This window comes from Rhinopithecus bieti, unplaced genomic scaffold, assembly GCF_001698545.2.
Source record: "Rhinopithecus bieti isolate Rb0 unplaced genomic scaffold, ASM169854v2 scaffold_1599, whole genome shotgun sequence".
Taxonomy (NCBI): domain Eukaryota; kingdom Metazoa; phylum Chordata; class Mammalia; order Primates; family Cercopithecidae; genus Rhinopithecus; species Rhinopithecus bieti.
In genome coordinates, this window is record NW_016804139.1 from 1,231,023 (window position 1) to 1,252,810 (window position 21,788).

Consider the following 21,788-nt stretch of genomic DNA (forward strand, 5'->3'; position numbering starts at 1 on the left):
AGTTCCAGATCTGGAGTTAATAAATAGCTAGGTTCCAATCCCGGCTCTGCCACTTATTAGTTGTACGATCTTCGTTTCTCAACCTCTCTGGGTCTGAGACTCCCTTAAAGCCGGGGTAATAGAGATGAATAGGATTTCCTAACTAGGACTAGACTTCCTCAACTTCTCGACTCAGAGGGGCAAGCATAGACTGAAATGGAAAGTGAAGGCCTTCAGGCTGTTCCTAACAGCCGCTCCTAGGAGGGGAAAGCTACGGGAAGAGGGAGGAGTCCCAAGAAAGGTCGGACCAATGAGGTAGCGGGCGGGACAGGAGTTCCCGCCTTTGGGCGGCGTGCGCGCGCACCTCGCTCACACGCACACTCGCACGCACGCACGCTGCGGAAGCGCGCGCAGGCCCAGCCCTCGTCGCCGCCGCCATTTTAGCTCCTGGTTCCGGCCGCACCGTGTGGGCTGTAGTAGCGGGAGGGGTGGGGGTCCTCCAGAGTTAAGTGGCTGTCCTCCACTGTGCCCATACAGCAGCCAGCTTTCTTCCTTAATAACCGCCCGTTCGAAGAGTGCGAGGATGTCCAAGCGGCACCGGTTGGACCTAGGGGAGGATTACCCCTCTGGCAAGAAGCGTGCGGGGACCGATGGGTAAGCCAGGCCGGGGGCGCGAGGCAGCAGCTCGGGCTTTGTTGGGGTCCTGGCAGGAAGCGGGCTGGGACTGGCCTGGCCGAGCGGGTCCTGGAGCCCGAGCCTTTGTTTCTTTCTGGGCTGGGTTCACCAGCGGCGGGTCGGAGAAGCGCGGCGCCCGTTCGGCCCGGCAAGGGCGCGGGGAGTTGCGTGCGGTGGGGCCGGTGCCCAACCCAATCCGGAGGGTGGAGAGGCCTGCAGTGGCCATGAGGGCGCCTCCTCCCCCAGGCCGAACCGAGCAGGAATCACTTTCGAGGGCATGGGGCGGGAGTGAACCGCGGACCTCGTGGCCTCGGTTCCCGAGGAAGGCCTGGAGCCGGGGAGAGAGTGGGGAGGGCGCGGCGGCAGTATTCGCTTCCAAGGGCACCAGGCACTTCCCAGGCAGAGGGGCCATGGGGAGGGCCTGAGTGGGGGCGCGGCCAGGCACTCCAGACGGGAAAGGCGGAGGGCGGAAAGTGAGAGCAGCGCGTGGATCCTAATGTAGGCTGGGGTGGGGGTGGCGGCAGTTGAGAGAAGCCAGCAAATGGGAGTTCTCTGGGGAAGTGGGAGTAGAGGACCTGCCGGGAGAAAGGAAAAGGTGGAGTAAAATACCTGATGGGCTGGAAGGCTGGTGTTTTGGGGCGACTGAGTGTATAGTTTGGCGGGAGAGAGCGTGCCTCGGTCCATTCAAACACTTCAAAGTAGATACTAGCAAACTTCCGCCCTCTGCCTACGCTCCCGCCATCTCCTCTATTTCCTGCTTTGGTTAAAACTGGTTACCGAACATCATCCCATGGGGAGGGATTAGAAGGCATTCTTTTTTTCTTTTCATCATTTATTTTCTATGCATGTCCCACTTTTCTTCATAAGTAGCTTTTGAAATACAGGGATCATGTTCAAAATGTGTTTTTAGTATTTATGGCGAAACACCGCCCATGTGGAGGTTGAGAATTGAAATACTTACACAAACTCATGGTGTTCCAGATTCCTTTCCTTAAAGATACAGAGGAATTTAGCAGTTAACAAGCAGTTTCATGAAAATCTATTTCTTGTCCCGTGTGTGTTTTCATTGCTGAAGTACAAAGACCTATTTGGATAATTCAGGCAAAACCCACAAAAACCCGAATATCCAAATACTTTGCATAATTTTATCATTTTATTGTGTACTTGTTACTTTGCATAATTTTATCATTTTATTGTGTACTTGTGATACAGAATCACGGTGTCAAGTCCCCTTGTCTAGCTTTTTTGAAATTTTCAGCTGAAGTTCTTCATTGAAATTGATTTCTAGGGGTATGTTTAGTGTCATTGTAGAGTATAAGCCAGGATAGGGTGTACTTTCTGAGACCTTCCCATATGTTGAATTATTCAATACAAAGCAAAAGCATGTCACAATTTTTTGAGTTGTTTAGTTTGCGATATTAGGCATTGTAAAAAGACAATGACACTGTAAGACAGACTCTCTTTAGGCTATCACTGTCCCCCACCATTACCCCCCCCAAAACGTTAATGCCTCTGAGCTGTATGTCACAGACTCTCAGAGCTGGGAGCAACTTAAAAAAGACTATACAGCTCCACTCAAGGAATGAGAAATGGAGAACAGTTAAGGTGGCTTGGGCAAGTTTACAGCAGGATCTGGAACCCTGCCTTTATCATTTTCACTCAGCAGCACACAGTTCAGTACTGTAGTTAAGACTCATTACAGCCTATTTTAATGACATTTATAATGGGTTGGTAAAGTAGGGAACACTTAGTTCTTGATTTCTCTGAAGCAAAAATAAATTGCTGTCATCTGGAACTGATGTCTCTAACAGGAGGTCAGATTGGAACAAAATATTCTGGGAGGGAATGAATGAATTCATTTGTATTTGTGCATATGTGCACCATTTAAAATGCTTCTCTTGGGATTAGTGGTCCCACCATATGTATGTGCAATTGTTTACTATCTCTTGCAAAAACAGATACCCTTAGTAAACATGTCGACTTTCGGGGTCTAATGGTAGCTTTATGATTCCCTTGTATATTATTTAGAATTTGCCTATGGATAAAGGAGAGTTCATCTTCGGAATAATGCTCAAGTTATAAGAAATTGTAGAGGGAAGTTTTAATACTCATTTCTATGTCATTTGAGTGCCATTTATCATAGAACTGGCTTTATTTAACGGTGGACTTACAGTGTTTATCAGCATCAGGATTTTTTTTCATACTCCATAATTTTAAGTCACTTGTTGACTGCCATGCAATCCTGCAGATTTTTTTTTTTTTTTGCCCTGATAGTCAGCAAGTGGTTTTATCTGAGAGCATAAGCTTGTCAGTCTTACAGACTCCACTGCCAGATAGGATGTCTCCAATACTGAGAAGGTAATTCAGTGGGAGATTTCACTTACATTAATGCTCCCAAACTATATAAGGCTTTATTTTATTCCTGACATATTTTAACTTTGAAATCAGGTGAAGTTATTATAGGTTTCTGTTGCGTATTCTGGCCTCATTTCTTCTTTTTGTCAACCCACAGTCTTCACTATACAATTATTACCAAGAGACAACTTACTGTTGAAGTATGGAAAAAAGTTTTCCATGTTAGGGACGTTTTCATTTTGATGTTGGTTTTTGATATTACCACCTGATAAGACTTTTTCCTGTTACTTATGGGAAAGTAATGCTAATACGTTAATACTGTGATAACATTTGTAGAGCGTGCACATTTTCACTACAATCCTATATGGTAGATGAGGTTAAATGAACTTACCACGGGAACATAAGAGATGTTTATACTCAAAGGTTTAAAAAAGGCATTCCCTAAAATCTTCATCTCCGTCTTTGGAGAACATTTTTTGGTGAACATTTTTTAAGATCCCTGCGTATTGACTCAAAAATATGAGCTATAAAATTTAACATCAGTGGGATCAACACGTGTCATTTTGTACTTTGATTTTTTTTTTTCCCACTCAGAAATGTCATTAACTGTAGGTATATATTATGCTTTTAAATTGGCTGCCATAGGCAGGGCGTGGTGGCTCACGCCTGTAATCCCAGCACTTTGGGAGGCCAGGGCGGGTGGATCACGAGGTCAGGAGATCAAGACTATCCTGGCTATCACGGTGAAACCCTGTTTCTACTAAAAATACAAAAAATTAGCCGGGTGTGGTGGTGGATACTTGTAGTCCCAGCTACTTGGGAGGCTGAGGCAGGAGAAAGGCGTGAACCTGGGAGGCGGAGCTTGCAGTGAGCCAAGATTGCACCACTGTATTCCAGCCTGGACAACAGAGCGAGACTCCGTCTCAAAAAAAATAAAACATAAAAAAAATTGGCTGCCATAGTACTCCAGTTGTAAAGGTATGACATCACTTAACCAGTATTCTATTCATTGATGTTTAGGAAGTTTTCCACTTGTTGCTATTTTATAAATGAGAAGTATGATGAACATCCTTATACATACATATTTGCACACATCCTTGAGAAGTTCCTGGAAATAAGATTGACAGATAAAAAGCAACACTTATTGCCAGGTGCGATGGCAAAGCACCTGTAATCCCAGCACTTTGAGAGGCCTAGGTGAATGGATCACTTGAGGTCAGGAGTTCAAGACCAGCCTGGCCAGCATGGTAGAATGTATTTTTGTCTCTACTAAAAATAGAAAAATTTACTGGGCGTGGTGGCTCACCCCTGTAATCCCAGCTACTCTGGAGGCTGAGGCAGGAGAATTGCTTGAACCTGGGAGGGAGAGGTTGCAGTGAGTCAAGATTGTGCCACTGCACTCCAGCCTGGGTAACAGAGTGAGATTCTGCCTTTTTTAAAAAAGAAAAGTAATGCTTATTTAAAATATCATGATTTTGATGACCAGTTTACATCTTCATTAGCAGTACTTCAGTGCCTATTGTTATTCCATGTAGAATTTTTGTTTTTTCATTTTTTAGATATAGGGTCTTCCTCTGTATCCCAGGCTGGAGTGCTCTGGTGTGATCATGGCTCACTGCAGTCTCAAACTCCTGGGCTCAAGTGATCTTCCCACCTCAGCCTCCCAGGTAGCTGGGACTACAGCTGTGCCACCACACCTGGCTAATTTTAAAGTTTTTTGTAGAGATGGGGTCTCAATATATTGCACAGGCTGGTCTCAAACTTTTGGCCTCCCAAAGCACTAGGATTATATGCGTGAGTCACCAGATCTTGCCTTCCATGTAGGATTATAACATGATATTAGAACTTTAAAAAGATCTTCAATAATAGACAATATTGGCTGGGCATGGTGGCTCACGCCTGTAATCCCAGCACTTTGGGAGGCCGACGCAGTCAGATCATAAGGTCAAGAGATTGAAACCATCCTGGCCAACATGGTGAAACCCCGCCTCTACTAAAAATACAAAAATTAGTGGGGTGTGGTGGCACGCGCCTGTAGTTCCAGCTACTCCGGACACAGTTCGGAGAATCGCTTGAAACAGGGAGGCAGAGGTTGCAGTGAGCTGAGATTGCACCACTGCACTCCAGCTTGGTAACAGAGCAAGATTCTGTCTCAGAATAATAATAATAATAACAACCACCACCAATGTTGGGCATTTGCAGTGTGCCAGACAACACTTTTAAGCACATCACACACATTAACTCATTTAATCCTTTTGATACTCTACAAGACATATTAATAGCCACATCTTATAAGTAAGGGAAGAAATAACTGTGATCCTCTAGTTGGCTTAAGTCTTGAGCCAGGATTGAACTGAGACACAGTACAGAACAGTATGTTAAACAACTGTGTAATATCATCTCTCTCCCTGCTAGTGCTGTGGCTGTGTCTGAAGCACTGACTTGACACCAGTTTTTAAAAACCCTTATACCTCAACTAGTAAACTTCTAAGAACAAAACTCCTTTATCATAAAAAATACCTGTTTAAAAAAGAAAACATTGCGCAATAGTTGATAAATATTTATGAAGTGGAGGGTTTGATTTCCCCCCTTTACTGACCTTTCATTTGTATCCTCCCTCTTTCATCGAAGGTAGGTAGTTTGAGCCATAAGCAACATTTCTACGTGGCTGAATTTGCCTCCTGCATCCTCCCTGTTTTCTTACCTTAATCTGAGACTAAAAGTATCTGAAAATGCTTATCATTTTGCAGGTCAGTAAATTGAGGTGGTGTCTTGCAACTGTGATTCCAGCATTCCTTTTGTCTTTACCACAGCTGTCTCCATTGCTTGATCAGCAGCTAACCTTTTTATCTTTAGAATGTATTTTATACATCCTATGTTTGGTTTGGTAATGAAGCTTCTGATGAAGTGGGCCCCTGAAAAAAATCTTTGTTAGTATAGGTATTACTTTTAACAAACTAAGGCAATATGTAATACATGATTTACTTTGTCACCGCTCTTCCCCCAAATTTTGTAACTCTTGAAAGGTTAGGTCCATGTCTTAATTGCCTAGTACTATGCTAGAAGTATAGAAATCATTAAACTAGGCTGGGCATGGTAGCTCACATCTGTAATCCCAGCACTTTGGGAGGCTGAAGCAAAAGATTGCTTGATCCCAGGAGTTCAAAACCATCCTGGGCAACATGATGACACCCTCATCTCTACAAAAATAAAAAAATTAGCCAGGCATGGTGGTGCATGCCTGTCTGTAGTCCCAGTTGCTCGGGAGGCTCAGGTAAGAGGACCACTTGAACCCGGAAGTTTGAGATTGCAGAGAGCCATGATCCAGTGAGCCACTGCACTCCAACCTGGGTGACGGAGCAAGATCTTATCTCAACAAAAAAGAAAATTGTTTGAATTATTTTTTTTGATCTCCTTCCCCCATGGTTGAGTGAGTACTAGAAACATGAATCCTTTTTGTATAGACCAGATGTGCTTTAAGAGTTCTTTTCTAGCTGTATGTTCCATGATCTTTAAGCTGTCTAGTATTTGAACCATATGTGAGTACAGTGTTTCTCACTTTAATGGGTACATATCTGTGTAGTCTTATTGTAAACTTCACCTCATTGGCATTTTGGAGCAATGTAAACACTTATTTAATTAACAGTCACCTTAGACCAGAAACAGGAGAAGCAAAGATGGTTGATGGCATATTTCAGAAGGTAGGCCCAGACTCTCAAGTATTGAATTGTGAGACTTCATTTTATGTTTTTTTTTTTTTTTTTTTTTTTTTTTTTTGAGACGGAGTCTTGCTCTGCCGCCCAGGCTGGAGTGCAGTGGCCGGCTCTCAACTCACTGCAAGCTCCGCCTCCCGGGTTCACGCCATTCTCCTGTCTCAGCCTCCCGAGTAGCTGGGACTACAGGCGCCCGCCTCGTCGCCCGGCTGGTTTTTTGTATTTTTTAGTAGAGACGGGGTTTCACCGTATTAGCCAGGATGGTCTCGATCTCCTGACCTCGTGATCCGCCCGTCTCGGCCTCCCAAAGTGCTGGGATTACAGGCTTGAGCCACCGTGCCCGGCCTCATTTTATGTTTTTAAAGTTATCCATTGACTTTTCTTTCCCATTGATTTTCTTTCTGTTTATGCCAGGTGAGATGAGAGGCTTCATACAGTTCTGGCTTGTATGCTGTCTGAATTTTGTAGGTGAACATTGGGATGGAAGAGGGGAAAATCACTTTTCATGTTTATATATGCATATATCTGGCTTTTCCTCTCTTTGAGTAAATTTGTGCATGGCACACAACTGTACTTGGAGCACAGGGAATTTGTACTTTTGTGTGTTGTGGGTAAGGAAGAATGACATGTTTAGGGGCTTGTGTCATAGCTCCATCATGCCTCATTATTTCAAGTCTGGGTTTAAACATCTTGAGGCAAGTTTCTCTGCTGGAGTAGTTGGTCTGTAGTAAACTGGATTAGTAGAATGAACAAGCATAGATTATTTTATTTTATTTCCACCACCAGTCACCCAGGGGCTGCTTTCAGCCACAATGCATATGAACAACATGCAGCCCTTCTGCTTGTGAAGTTCTTAGCATAGATACTTTTAAAATGACTTAGTAAGGTCAATCTCTAATAACTGGAAATAGATACCAGAATTGACTACTTAAAATTGACCCAAGTTTAATAGAGTGGCTACCTGTGTAATTTTAACATGTTAAACAACTTGATATTATTCATTGAAGCTTATTTTTAATTTGATTATGTTTCATTTTATGGTAGACCAAGGTACATAGATTTATAGAGTGCTTTCAGTTTTTTACTGTTGCTGTTAAGGTTAAAATGCAAGCGTAAACAAGGAAGAAGGAATAAAAGTGTTTTAATTTCAGTTTTTCTTACAAAGCAGTATACATTTACGGAACAAAATTGGGGAAGTGCTGGAAAGTATAATTAAAAAAACAAATTCTGCAGTCCTGTAATTCGTATTTGTATTCGTTGAGATGTTGATATGTATAACATTGTACTGTGCTCTTTTCACTTTGCATTACAACCAAACATTGTCCTATGGCAAAGAAAGGAATATTAAAATAATTTATTAAATGTGGATTATAAAAGTATTGAGCAAAACCCACCACTGTTGACTGTAATAATGTGAGGTGGAGTTGTCTTTATGTCCAGTAGCAGTGTTTGTGCTAACTTCTGAATATACTTTTAGTGCAAAAAGTACCTCTTCACAAATTGAAGCAGAATTTGAGAAAGATTGAGATGCCATCTTCTTTTGCTCAATTTGGACCTATCCTTTCTTCATCCTACTCTCAATATCTGATTTCTGTTGTCTAAGTAGGAGGGGTTTTACTTGCAGCAGACTGAGTTCTTGTAACCTTACGTTAAAAGTTAAGGAAGGTGAGGCATCAGCAAGGAAGGGAAAGATGAGAAGCCCTTGATTGTAGGGTATTTTTTATTATTTCTGATAGTTACATAATCCGTTGGCTTTTTTACTCATTTGAATTTTGGACATTTACTGTCTTTGTGATTATAACACTAGCATGAACATTCTGCTTAAAATTCAGAATCTGAATTCTAAATTTTTGTTTTTAGGAAGGATCGAGATCGAGACCGGGATCGTGAAGATCGGTCTAAAGATCGAGACCGAGAACGCGATAGAGGAGATAGAGAGCGGGAGAGGGAGAAGGAAAAGGAGAAGGAGTTGCGAGCTTCAACGAATGCTATGCTTATCAGTGCTGGATTACCACCTTTAAAAGCTTCCCATTCAGCTCACTCAACCCACTCAGCGCATTCAACGCATTCGACACATTCTGCTCATTCAGCGCACGCCGGACATGCAGGTCACACGTCACTTCCACAGTGCATTAATCCATTCACCAACTTACCCCATACTCCTCGATACTATGATATTCTAAAGAAACGGCTTCAGCTCCCTGTTTGGGAATACAAGGATAGGTTTACAGATATTCTGGTTAGACATCAGTCCTTTGTACTGGTTGGTGAGACCGGGTCTGGTAAAACAACACAGGTGAGTTACTGTATACCATGGTACATATTTCATTTATGTTTAAGTTTAGCAAACGTTGCATGTTTGATTCTGGTGGTCATTTCCCTTGTCTGTCCTATGGAACATCTTGAAAAATAGCTGCTTTGATGTTTAATTGGCACTCTGAATTTCAGAGTGGAAATCCTTTAGAGAGTATCTCTCTCCTCTGAGTCTAGGGGAAAATAGTGGTGCTTGCTTTTCAAATTTTGTTACCTTAAGTATGGCAGAGTGATGCTTTCCCACCCATTTTGACTCTAGGGCGGTACAGATTTAGGGACACACAGTTTATTTTCTGGTGCTTGGGTGGAGAAATCAACCACTGGGGTAGATTTTTGTCGTTTGTGTTTAATATAGTATCTTGAGCCATGCAAGTATCTATTTTTCGAAAAAATGAAGTGCTAAAAGAATGTGAAGTCTACACTCATGACTTTTGTCCATCTAGTCGTCCCCCCCATAGAACTAAACACTGTTACTAGTGTCTTATTTGTAATATATCTAGGATATTTTTTAAACACGGATGGGCTATTATTAACTAGACCCCTGTTGATAGACTTTTAGGCTGTTTCCCGTGGTTGTTTTGCATGGGCAAGTGTTTCTGTAGGAATCAGAAATTGCTGGGTCAGAAGATCATTTGTAATTGTGATACAGAAAGCTGGATAGCCTTCCAGAGGGAGTGTATTAATTTACCTTTCCATGAGCATGTATGAGAACATATGTGGGAAACTATTAAAACATATTATTGAACTTGAATTTTTACAAATCCAATAGGTGAAAATTGCATTCTAGTGTACTTTTAATTTGCATTTTCTTGCTGTGGGTGAGAAGTAATTCTTTATACACTTAAGCCTGAACCATCAATTAAAAATTTCTTTTGGTTTCAAAAGGAGCGGTCCCTGATCATTGTAGAAAATTTGAAAAATTCAGGAAAGTATTGAAGCAAATTTAATAATTAACCTGTCTTACCATGCAAAGATTGAACATACTGCATACACAATTTATCTTTTTCTAAAGTTACATGTGCATAGACATTTTGAAGGTACTGTAGCAACAAAAGTAGGAAGCTTTTATTACAGACTGAGCCTTAGTAACTTTTTCTTTTCTTTTTAATTGTTGTTGAGACAGAGTCTCTTTCACCCATGCTGGAGTGCAGTGATGTGAAAGCAGCCTCAACCTCCTGGGCTGAAGGGATCCTCCTGCCTCAGCCTCCCAAGTAGCTGGGATCACAGGCATGTGCCGCCAGTGCCTGGCTAAGTTTTAAATAAAATTTTTGTAGAGTTGAGGTTTTGAACTCCTGAGCTCAAGCAATCCTCCTGCCTTACCCTTCCCAATTTTCTTTTTTAATGAAGGAAAACTTAGAATTGATGTTAGGGTATTCAAAATCACCTTACGGAAATTTAAAGAATTTTCAGAATACATGAAAGACTGTAACTCTGAACTTACTATTTAATTGACATTTGGGTAAAGCCAGACACTGTATACTTTACATGTATTAGCTTATTTACATTTTTCTATAATCCTGCAGGGAAGATATTCATCACCGCTTTACAGATGAGCAAAATGAGGTTTAGGTTTATGAGAAACTTAGGTTTAGCGGATTGTCCTGGGTTGGGTTGTGGATTTTGGTGGGCTCAACGTTTAAAACTTTGTACCTTTGTCTTTATATCTAAAGTTATATTTCATACTGCTATTCTGTGGTTTGATATAGGTAGCCTCATTTCAGAGATGAGTTTATTAATGGTTAGTGTAGAAGGAGGTCAGGTCAACTCAAGATGAGGTTTGTGATTATTTGGATTAATATTTGACTTTTAGAGGGGTAAAGATACTTGAATACTTGGGATTGCAGCACACCAGGGAGATGTGAAGGGAAACCAAACAGTTTAAAAAGTGAATTTCATTCGAATGTTTCCTAACATACTTTTATTAAACTTTGACTCAAACCATTAAAGCCAGTCTTTTTTTGGTGATTTGTTCTTGTCAGAAAAATTCTCTAAACAAAATCTAAAGTAAGGACTTTAACTTTTTTTTTATTATTATTATTTTGAGACAAAGTGTCGCTCTTGTTACTCAAGCTGAAGTGCAGTGATGTAATCTTGGCTTCCTGCAACCTCTTCCTCCTGGGTTCAAGTGATTCTCCTGCGTCAGCCTCCTGAGTAGCTGGGACTGCAAGTGTGCGCCACCATGCCTGGCTAATTGTTTTTGTATTTTTAATAGAAACGGGGTTTCACCTTGTTGGCCAGGCTGTTCTCTAAATCCTGACCTCAAGTGATTGGCCTGTCTTGGCCTCCCACGTGCTGGGATTACAGGCCTGAGCCACTGCACCGGACCATGACTTTTACTTTTGACAGACCTACAGTAAAGACGTTTCACATTGCTGCTTAGTAGACACATAACTGCACATGAGTAAGGAATTGAAGCTAGGTCAGCCAAAGGGACAGTGTGAGCAAGGACACATGTTGAGCTAAGGGAATGCAGATATGCTGTGGCCAGAATACAGAGGGTTTGGGAAGGTGGAGGTGGGGCAGGTGAGACTGCAGCTTAAGTTGAGCCTTAATATATCTTACATAGATTAGAAGCCATCAGAGCTCTTGAACTGAAGAGGAATGATGAGGATTTTTAAAAAAAAAATATCCTATCTAGTGAACATATTGATGATAGACCATGTAAGAGGTCATAACAAAAGTTTATTCTGTGAAGGGCCATGGGAATAGAAAATAAAGAATGGATTGGAGTCAGGATATTAGGAATTAACAAGTATTTTGGAGGAAGGTGAGAAATGGTTTTGCTTTTGAATGTGTGAATTTGAGATACTAACTAGGTGGAAATGACCGTTAGCTCTAAGATGGAAGCTAGGGTTAGGATTGGCATTGATGAATTATAGTTAATATTAGAAATTAGAACATGTAAAACTTCACAGGATATTGTGTAAAACAAGAAGACTAGAACACCGAGGATCAGTTTGTAAGATGACCTCAAATGGAGGAAGAGAAGAAGCTGAAAAGGAGGAATGGCTTTAAAATAACTTAGTCCTGGCTGGGTGCGGTGGCCCATGCCTGTAATCCTGGCACTTTGGAAGGCTGAGGCGGGCGGATCACCTGAGGTCAGGGGTTTGAGACCAGCCTGGCCAATATGGTGAGACCCTGTCTCTACTAAAAATACAAAAATTAGCTGGGCATAGTGGCGCATGCCTGTAATCCCAGCTATTTGGGAGGCTGAGGCAGGAGAATCACTTGAACCCTGTAGGTAGAGGTTGCAGTAAGCCCAGATTGCGCCCCTGCATTCCAGCCTGGGCAACAGAGTGAGACTCCGTCTTAAAAAAAATATAACTGATCATCCCTGGCTTGAATACACCAGTAGCCTACATATTTCAGGACCTCCTTCTCTTCTTAATGTTATTTTCCTTAGAAATGTGAACAGATGCATTAACTGGCTGGTTCTCCAGCTATTGCCTGGGAGTTCATAAAAGTCCTTGAAACGATTTCAGGGGTCCTAGAATTTGTAAAAATATAAGGAAATGCACTCTTTTAGCTAAGTTTTTTTGTTTGAAAAGTAGTCTTTTATAGAAAGTGTTATTTTGTATTAAAACAGAATGAGGTTTTATTGTTAGCAATTAATAAATATTTTAGCAATTTTTCAGTTTTAATTTCTTAACACAGTAAATTTATTAGTAGTTTGGCATCCTTGTTGGTCATTTTCAGAGTGAGTGTACAGGGGTCCTGAGAGCTGCTAGTTAACTTGTTGGTCTTGTTTTTCAAGTGGAGGTAAGCTGTCGATTTTAGCAGAGTGAATTAAAAAATCTGAAAATTCTTGGCCAGGCATGGTGGCTCATGCCTGTAATCCCAGCACTTGGGAAGGCCGAGGCAGGTGCATCATCTGAGGTCAGGAGTTCGAGACCAGCCTGCCCAATATGGTGAAACCCCGTCTTTACTAAAAATACAAAAAATTAGCCAGACGTGGTGGCATGAACCTGTAGTCGCAGTTACTTGGGAGGCTGAGACAGGAGAATCACTTGAACCTGGGAGGCGGTGGTTGCAGTGAGCTGAGATTGTGCCATTGCACTCCAGCCTGGGCAACAGAGTAAGACTGCATCTCAAAAAACAAACAAACAAACAAAAGATCTGAACATTCTTGTCTTGAGAATTTTGAATTAATTTTAAATATCTTTAGTTCACCAGTGAGTGGTTTTTGAATTTCACTTTCTAGATCTTTGAAAGTACATTTTGCCCTTGTGAAAGGGTTGCCGAATTGAGGATATATATAGGTCTGTGGATTTACAGAACCCGATAGATACCACTCCTTTAGTTATTTTTATTCATTTAAAGTGTTTTAAAGATATATGTGATGTTTTAGAGAATCAGCGTAATTAAACCTCCCTTTCAGATACTTGTCAGTGACAAGTTACCCCCAAATTGCAGAAGCAACCTAACTAAAATGTAATAATAGTGCAGCTACCAATATTCTTCATCAGTTTTACTGTACTGATACTGTGCAGAAAACTCCATGTTTCCTGTAGCATTAGAGTCTGATAGGCTTCTGGAAGCTTTGATGTAAACCAATTATGCTCTTCCAGCAGTAGATTTCCATTTAATGTGAGCACTTACATTTTCCCCATGGTTCTTTTCCAGTTAAGTGACTGTAAAACTGTAAAACTGGGGAATCCATTAGCTATGTTGATAATGGAACTGGGGGGGGAAATGTACTACCATCAAGGCACCCAACTTGTGCTTGGGGGTCCCCCGCCCCTTTGGCCACCCTTAATGAAGTGGTACTGCTCTAAGTCCTGTTAAATTTGAGACTGGCAGTTCTTAAAATTGACTTTAAGATGGTACCTAAGGTGCTGCCATTGTGCATACTGCTCCTGAGGGGAAAACGATAGGATTACCAAAGAGTGGGATGCTAAGAGTTAGGTTCTGCTGGCTTATCAGCCAAATTTGAATTGAATTGAATACAAGTACAGCTTCAGAGGGGGGATATGATTTCTACTTGATTTTGCAACTCAAATTATATAAGAATTTAAAAGTTACACTTTCTTAGAAACATTATAAAGTAGAATTTGTAGTAAGTTGGAGTTTTTAAAATTGCATAGGGAAATACTTCATGATGGGATAGTTCACCCTGTCGAGTGCATCTCTGACTGTGTATACCCAGCTCAGGGGTATGTGTCATATCAGTATTATACATGACTGTTCCTTGGTTTAGAGAGCTTGTGTTGTTACAAGATTTGAGTCACAAATCTTTTTGTCATTTGCCTAATTGAATTTGTTTTTAAATCATTGGAATGAGATAAAGTGTTTTATGTTACATATGCTTGATATGCAGGCAGAATAGAATTAATTTAAATGTGAAATTATTTGATAGATTCCGCAGTGGTGTGTGGAGTACATGCGATCATTACCAGGACCCAAGAGAGGAGTTGCCTGTACCCAACCCAGGAGAGTGGCTGCAATGAGTGTGGCTCAGAGAGTTGCTGATGAAATGGATGTAATGTTGGGCCAGGAAGTTGGTTACTCCATTCGATTTGAAGACTGCAGTAGTGCGAAAACCATTCTTAAGTAAGTACTATATCTTTAAAGATGCTTTTCTTTCTCTGTTTGCCATTTTCTGCCATTAGGTAGAAGACTTTGCTAGTGCAGGCTTATGTCATCCAAATTTAGAATTGTCCAAAGTAGGCCTTCTTAGACTTACCACATGACCTTATTTTAATTATAGATTATTGGTAATATATAGATATTTGGTAGAAATTGAAGTTCAAAGGTCAGATTTTAGTTACTTGGTTCTGCATTTTAGGTGAAATGTTACTGATACTGTAAAATGTGTGGTTTTAGTAGACACAATGGCGTATGACTTAATTGTGAAAGAAAAGGAAAGTGGCATGTCTTAGTAAAAGATAACTACTTTTAGAAGAATGTATAGGATGGGATGTGATTTATTTAGGGGAGAGGGGACTTTTAATGTTAATTATGCACTTATTACCGTGTATCTGTTATAAGCTAAAAAGAGGAGTCTTTTGTTCTGTAACACACTCTTAGAGCTGCCTCTAGGACCTCATTCCTCTGTAGCTGTGCTGCAGATGATTGACTACCATGTTGAGCTTTCTAATGTTTTAACTCTACCAACTTTTTATTGTCTTACACTTGCATTCTGCATAAGTTGAGATATATGCTACCAGATGATGATTCTTTCTCAAGTCTTATTTCCCTCTGGTTGCTTCTGCTTATTCTATATTTATGTGACATTTAAGTCCTTTTAAACATGACTTGTTTGAGTGGGGCTCAGTGGCATATGCCTGTTTATTCTTAGCCACTTGGTGGGCTGAAGCAGGAGGATTGCTTGAGGCCAAGAGTTCAAGGCTACAGTGCACTCTGATCATGCCGTGATAGCTACTGCATTTGAACCTGAGCAACATAGCAAGACCACATTTCTTTAAAAAAATAAAAAAATCATATCTATGTAATCTTCTCCCTGAGGTTTTTAAAAACCATTTTGGAGCATTGTGTAGGCAGTGATATGAGTCTTTGTTGTCAGAGAGATATATAGTATTAATGGAATAAATGAAACAAGAGTCTTTTTTTTTTTTTTTTTTTTTTTGAGATGGAGTCTCAGTCTGTTGCCCAGGCTGGAGTGCAGTGGCGCCATCTTGGCTCACTGCAACCTCCACCTCCCGGGTTGAAGCAATTCTCCTGCTTCAGCCTCTTGGGTAGCTGGGACGTAGGCGTGTGCCACTACGCCTGGCTAACTTTTTGTATTTTTATTAGAGATGGGGGTTTCACTATGTTGGCCAGGCTGGTCTCGAACTCCTGACCTTGTGATCCGACTGCCTCAGCCTCCCACAGTGCTGGTATTCCAGGCGTGAGCTACCACACCCGGCCGCAGAAATTGAATGGAATAATAAACCGCATGTGTTTATCACCAAGTTGTAACTATTTCAATCTTATTTAATTCATATCCCCAAACCCTTTGCCTGTCCCATGTTATTTTGAAGCAATCCTAGATACCAAATAATTATATATATAAATATTTCAGTGTGTATCTCTGAGATAGTTTCTTAAAACAGAGCTATCATAACTTAAAACAATTTATTTGATCAAAATATCCAGTCTTCATTCAATAGTTGTGTCAGTTTTTTCTAATTCTTTGGTTTATCTACTTTTATTAGAACTTTTTATTCAGTGTGATATTTAATAGCAGTTGAACTTTAAAATACTTAAATAAGCTTATCCTTACGACTTTATGGGGCATATTTTTTACTTAAACCTTAATCTTCACTGAATAAATTCTTGTAGTTTGGTGATACCATGTTATTGATCACTGGTAATTATAGTATAATTAACTAATTACATAAGCAAAATCATAACTCATTATGTTATGTTACTTTAAAACGCAGATAATGTCAAGGACTTAAAGATAATAAGGGGGAGATTTTACTCATCTTTAGGAGGAATATCATTATTCTGACTTGATTCACATTGCATTGAATTTTTCTTGGTAAGCCACAGTTGAGTTGAGAACAGAATTTGGAAATTGGGATGCAAGAAAGTTGTGCAATATTGGTGCTTGTGTGTATGTGTAGTAGGAAGTGGATGGAGGATAGGCTTTCAAAAGATGAGTACTTCTGAAAGATTTTGGTTCACTTCATAGGGAATGACAAGTAACAGATTTTATAGTTCAAACAAAGTATTTTTGGCATAGTACTTTTTTTTATGGAGCAGTTTCTAGAGGTTATAACTACTTTTAAAAGCTTTCTTAAGACAGGGTAAGCTTAATGGGGTTTCTTTTAGGAGCTCACCTAGTGTTGCCTTTAAGTAATGTAAGTAAAGGAGTGTATTATTACAGTAAGCTTAAAATTTAAAAATTTCAAATGTAACTCTTTGCTGTTTAATAGGAAGAACTTAACTAATGGGAATGTTTCATTAAATGTAGTTCTTTTCATGTATAGATATAAAATACTTATATATCCATTGTGTAGCCAGGGTGAACTTTTTCACTCTAGGATGGTAAAGAGGCTAACTTAGGCAGATTCTGCTTGAGGAGCACAGAATTTAACCATAGTTTGAGAGCATTTTAGCTAAATAATACATCTTTAAATTGTCCCCATATAGATTAAGGGTCCATAAGATAGTTTCTTTAGTGTTTGGGATACCTTTTCATCAATTTTAGGGTGTAGATATGATACTGTGCTCTTTTCAGAAGATTGGATCTAGTATAACTTAGTGCACACTCTGTTAGTCTAGCCTTAAGTAGCTACCCCGTCTCAGTGGACAAGTAAGTTTACAAAACTGCCACTCCTAAATGGTTTTTATATTTCCATTTTTGTGTGTTTGCTTGTCCCCATCCTTTTCTTCTGAAACGTTCTTTTTGCAAAATACTTTCCTGTTGTCTTGGAGTGGAAATTATGAAGAAAAAACCCAATGAAATACCTAAATAGCTGACCAATCAGGGAACAATATATTGCCGTATCTGTGACTAGTCAGTGTAAAATAACCTGATTCATTTTGATATAAGGAAGGAGAGGTTGTTGGCTTCTGGTGTAGCCCTTTTGCAGTGAATTTTAAGAAGCATTTTTTTTTAGTTTTAATTTTTTTTTTTTTTTTTTTGAGAGGGCGTCTTGCTCTGTCGCCCAGGCTGGAGTGCAGTGGCACGATCTCAGCTCACTGCGACCTCCGCCTCCCAGGTTCAAGCAGTTCTCCTGCCTCAGCCTCCCAAGTAGCTGAGATTACAGGCACCCACCACCACGCCTAACTAATTTTTGTATTTTTAGTAGAGACGGGATTTCACCGTATTGGCCAGGCTGGTCTCAAACTCATGACCTTGTGATTGCCTGCCTCGGCCTCCCCAGGTGCGGGGATTACAGGCACCCAACCACATGCAGCCTGGTTGTAACATATTTTAATTCAGGAAATCACCTTCTGTTTTTTGAAGCAGCTGGTAATTTTTTAGAGAAGAAAACAATTTAATAATCTTGTATGTGTAGAAAAACATAATGGTTGAAGTTAATTTGGTAGGTAATTTTACTGTTATTTTAGGTGATACGCTTCCTTTTATTTTTTCCTACGCTATAAAATTAGAGATTTTTATGTTGAAGGAATCTAATAATTTATACGTGTAATGATTTGTCAGTCAGCTAATAATTAAGTACCTTCTATGTGTTGGGCAGTTCTAGGTGTAATAATGAAACGTGAATCTAGTCCCTGTCCTTGTTAAAGCAAATAAAATGTAATAAAAGTTTGACATTGTAATTAACCTTCTGAAGCAGAATATGGGTGTTTATATGAAAGAATGATTTGAGAATAAGTTTAGGTGGGAAGACATTGGATTTATTTATTTATTTTTGAGACAGAGTCTCATCTGTCACCCAGGCTGGAGTGCAGTGGTACCATCTCGGCTCACTGCAACCTCCGCCTGCCGGATTCAAGCGATTCTCGTGCCTCACCCTTCCGAGTAGCTGGAATTACAGGCGCGTGCCACCAAGCCTGGCTACTTTTTGTATTTTTAATAGAGATGGGGTTTCACCATGTTGGCCAGGCTGGTCTCAAACTCCTGACCTTAAGTGATCCACCCACCTCAGTCTCCCAAAGTGCTGGGATTACAGGCGTGAGCCACTGCTCCCAGCCAAGAAGTTGGAATTTAAGTCAAGGGTTGAATTTAAAGTAATGGTTAGCCAGAACAGGGGTTATGGGATAGGGAATTACAGGGCATTGCCATAGCAGATTCTTTGGTGCCTCTGGAAACAGCTGACTGAAGCACTAACTGTATAAAGACTACTTACGCAGATTCCAGAGTGGGTTTCCAACAAGACAGCTTCGTTTAAAAATACCTTGAGGCCAGGAGCAGTGACTCACACCTGTAGTCCCAACACTTTGGGAGCCTGAGGCAGGAGGATCACTTGAGTCCAGGATGGGTAACATAGTGAGATCCTGGCTCTAGAAAAAGATTTACGTATAAATAAATTAGTCGGGTGTGGTGGTATGTACCTGTAGTCCCAGCTACTTGGATAAGGTGAGTGGATCACTTGGACCCAAAAGTTTGAGACTGAGGTGAGCTAGGATTGTGTCACTGCATGCTAGCCTGAGTGACAGAGCAAGACTCCATCTCTCTCTAAGAAAAAAAAAGGTGGCTTGTGAAGAGAACCAAAAGGAAATAGATCCTAGAGCATAGCCTCTAGGGTCAGTGTCTGAGTTGTCCTAGCTCTGCCCACTTATTAGCTGTGACATTAACTATATGTTAAGTAGCCCTCATGTGCTTACTTCTTTTTCAGAAGATGGAACTGGTACTAACTACCTGATACAGTTGTTCTGAGATCAAATATAATAGTCCGCGTACAACTCTTCCTCATTTATGACACTCTGTTTAGGGGTTTGTCAGTCAGCATTGCTGATTCTTGTTGGTGATGATGGTAGATTTCCAGTTGGAGAAATTATTGGATCTTTTTAACCAGTTAACCCAGTTAGAGAGGGACTTAGAAAACCAATTTAATGAAGTTCCTTTTAGCACAATAATTGAATTACAATTGGGGATGTAAACTTAAACCTCGACATGTCACTGTAATGAATCAATTCAAGTACGCTCTTAGGGCTGGAGGTAAAGGTGAAACAGATATGGCACTTTAAGGACCGTTAATTATACAAACAATTATAAACTAATTTATTGAACATCTGTTATGTGGCAGTCTTGGTTCTAATTCATGTGTAGCACGTAAGTTAGGTAAGGGTAATTTTATTGGACTCCTAAAAAAAGGTGGGAATAAAGGATAAATGTGGTTATTTAACACTTAGGCAGTTTCTACAAGAGGACTAAAAAGTTACTGTGGTCACCCTAGAAGTAGAATTCTCTTGGCTTTTGCTGATTCCTAGAAAGCTAACTTGGTTTACAGAGGCTCTACATATTTTGTTAAATTTGACCTTTGTACTTAGGATTAGATAGAGAAGGCTCTCTTTGTTTATACAGTGCCAATATCTTACAAAATATTAAGTAGAACCTACACATTCATTCTAGCTTTCTCTGAGTTCTGTTGAGGATGAAAGAATATTCCCTTTTGTGAAAATTTGAGGAATAGGCAGTGTATCTTTGTTTAGTTTTCTTTATTTTCCATTGTTAACTTAGGCATTTTTTCTTGATTCGGTATCTAGCTCTGAAACACATAATAAATGTATTTTAGCTGTTTACACTAACAAAGCTGTATGTTTTGATTGTGGTCTCAAACATTTCAGCTTTTTTAAGAATCCAGGGTTTGATGTTTCCTTTTTTGCCTTGTTGGATGTATTGAACATTGAAACACTGTAGATTCTAAGTTATTCAAAATATATTCCCTTTCCCTGTGAACATTTACATCTAGTAGTTTGTCATTGTAACCAGTATTTTGCTGTATGTAGTGCTGTTGGGATTACAGTAAGTTAGTGTTGCTCATATTGTGTAATATGGTTGCTAAGAACATAACAGATTGAACTAGAGCCTGTCTTTGTTTATTCCTTCACCAATAAAAGAAACATTATGTAAGGACTCTGTTAATATCACTGGCTCTTCACTGACTTGGTTGGGAAGGGGTAAGCTGTCAAGCCAATAAGAAGGTAATTTGAATGTATAGAGATTTCACAGAGGAGGAGGTATTTCATCTGAGTTGAGAAGGATGGAGAGACTTTGATAGGCAGATGGACTAGCCAGTAGCAAATAGTATCAATCATTTCCTGATACTCTAGGTAGATGAGCTGGTTTCCAGTAAGGTTGAAGTTCCCACACTGTCTTAATTGACAGCACGCTTAATGTCTCAATAATTTTGTCATAGTATTCCAGGCCTGAAGAACTATTTCAGAATTCCATTTACAAAGTAGTTGGGTCCTAATAACCTAAGTATTTATGTTTCTTTTAAAAAATAATATACATACATTGAAAGAAAAGTTATTTCATTCTTAAATAACCACTATTATTTACTAAGTGTGTTAATGCCGTTTGATCACTCACAGTTTCTCAAACCTTGATAACAGATTGAACACTGCCTCTTTTATTTCCTGTTCTATACTGATGTTTGCCTCATACTTTTTAAAACAGCAACTATCAAAAGTCTAGCTTCACAAATATGACATCAAAAGGATTTATGGTCTACTTTTGAAACTCTGAACTACCAAAAACTTGTAGTTCCTGGGATGTCCTACATGTTGAACATGGAAAATAATAAAAAATTATGTTCTAAATTATTAAAATGAGAACATGTATATTCTAGGTGATCATTTAATGCGTTTAACAGATGGAATCAACAACTTACTCTACCATTTGAGTGACCTGTTTTTACCCAAAAAAGTAGTTTAATCTTCTTTTGGCTGCATAGACATTAAGGTTGTAAACAAGTCCAGGTGCTCATGCAAAGTACAGGCTCATGCCTGTAATCCCAATACTCTGGGAGGCTGAGGCAGGAGGATTGCGTGAGTCCAAGAGTTCTGGGATGTAGTGTGCTAGTTTGGCATCCATATGGTAGCTCTTTTGAGAGTGGGGGACTACCAGGTTGCCCCAGGAAGTGTGAACCAGCCCAGGTTGGAAAATGAGCAGGTCACAGCTGATCAGTAGTGGGATTGTATCTGTGAGTAGTCACTGCTTTCCAGCCTGGGCAACATAGCAAGGCCTTGTCTCTTTAAAATATATACCTACATATATATATATGTATATATATATATATATATTTCTATATATAAAGAAATTACTGCACATAAACCTATTTAGGCATATTAATGCTGATAAGCTTTTTTTTTTTAAATAGAGGCACTCAT

The 21,788-nt window shown here is 40.0% G+C and overlaps 1 protein-coding gene across 1 annotated transcript in view; it reads left to right on the top strand.

Annotated features, from left to right (window-relative positions):
* The first annotated feature begins 363 nt into the window (after positions 1–363).
* DHX15 (DEAH-box helicase 15) overlaps positions 364–21,788 on the top strand; it is a 58,059-nt gene continuing 36,634 nt past the window's right edge. Inside the window, exons 1-3 of the mRNA XM_017866627.1 lie at positions 364–633; positions 8,583–9,018; positions 14,392–14,585. Of these exons, the coding sequence (XP_017722116.1) occupies positions 563–633; positions 8,583–9,018; positions 14,392–14,585 (701 nt within the window). The 5' untranslated portion in view covers positions 364–562. The remainder of the gene's footprint in view (positions 634–8,582; positions 9,019–14,391; positions 14,586–21,788) is intronic.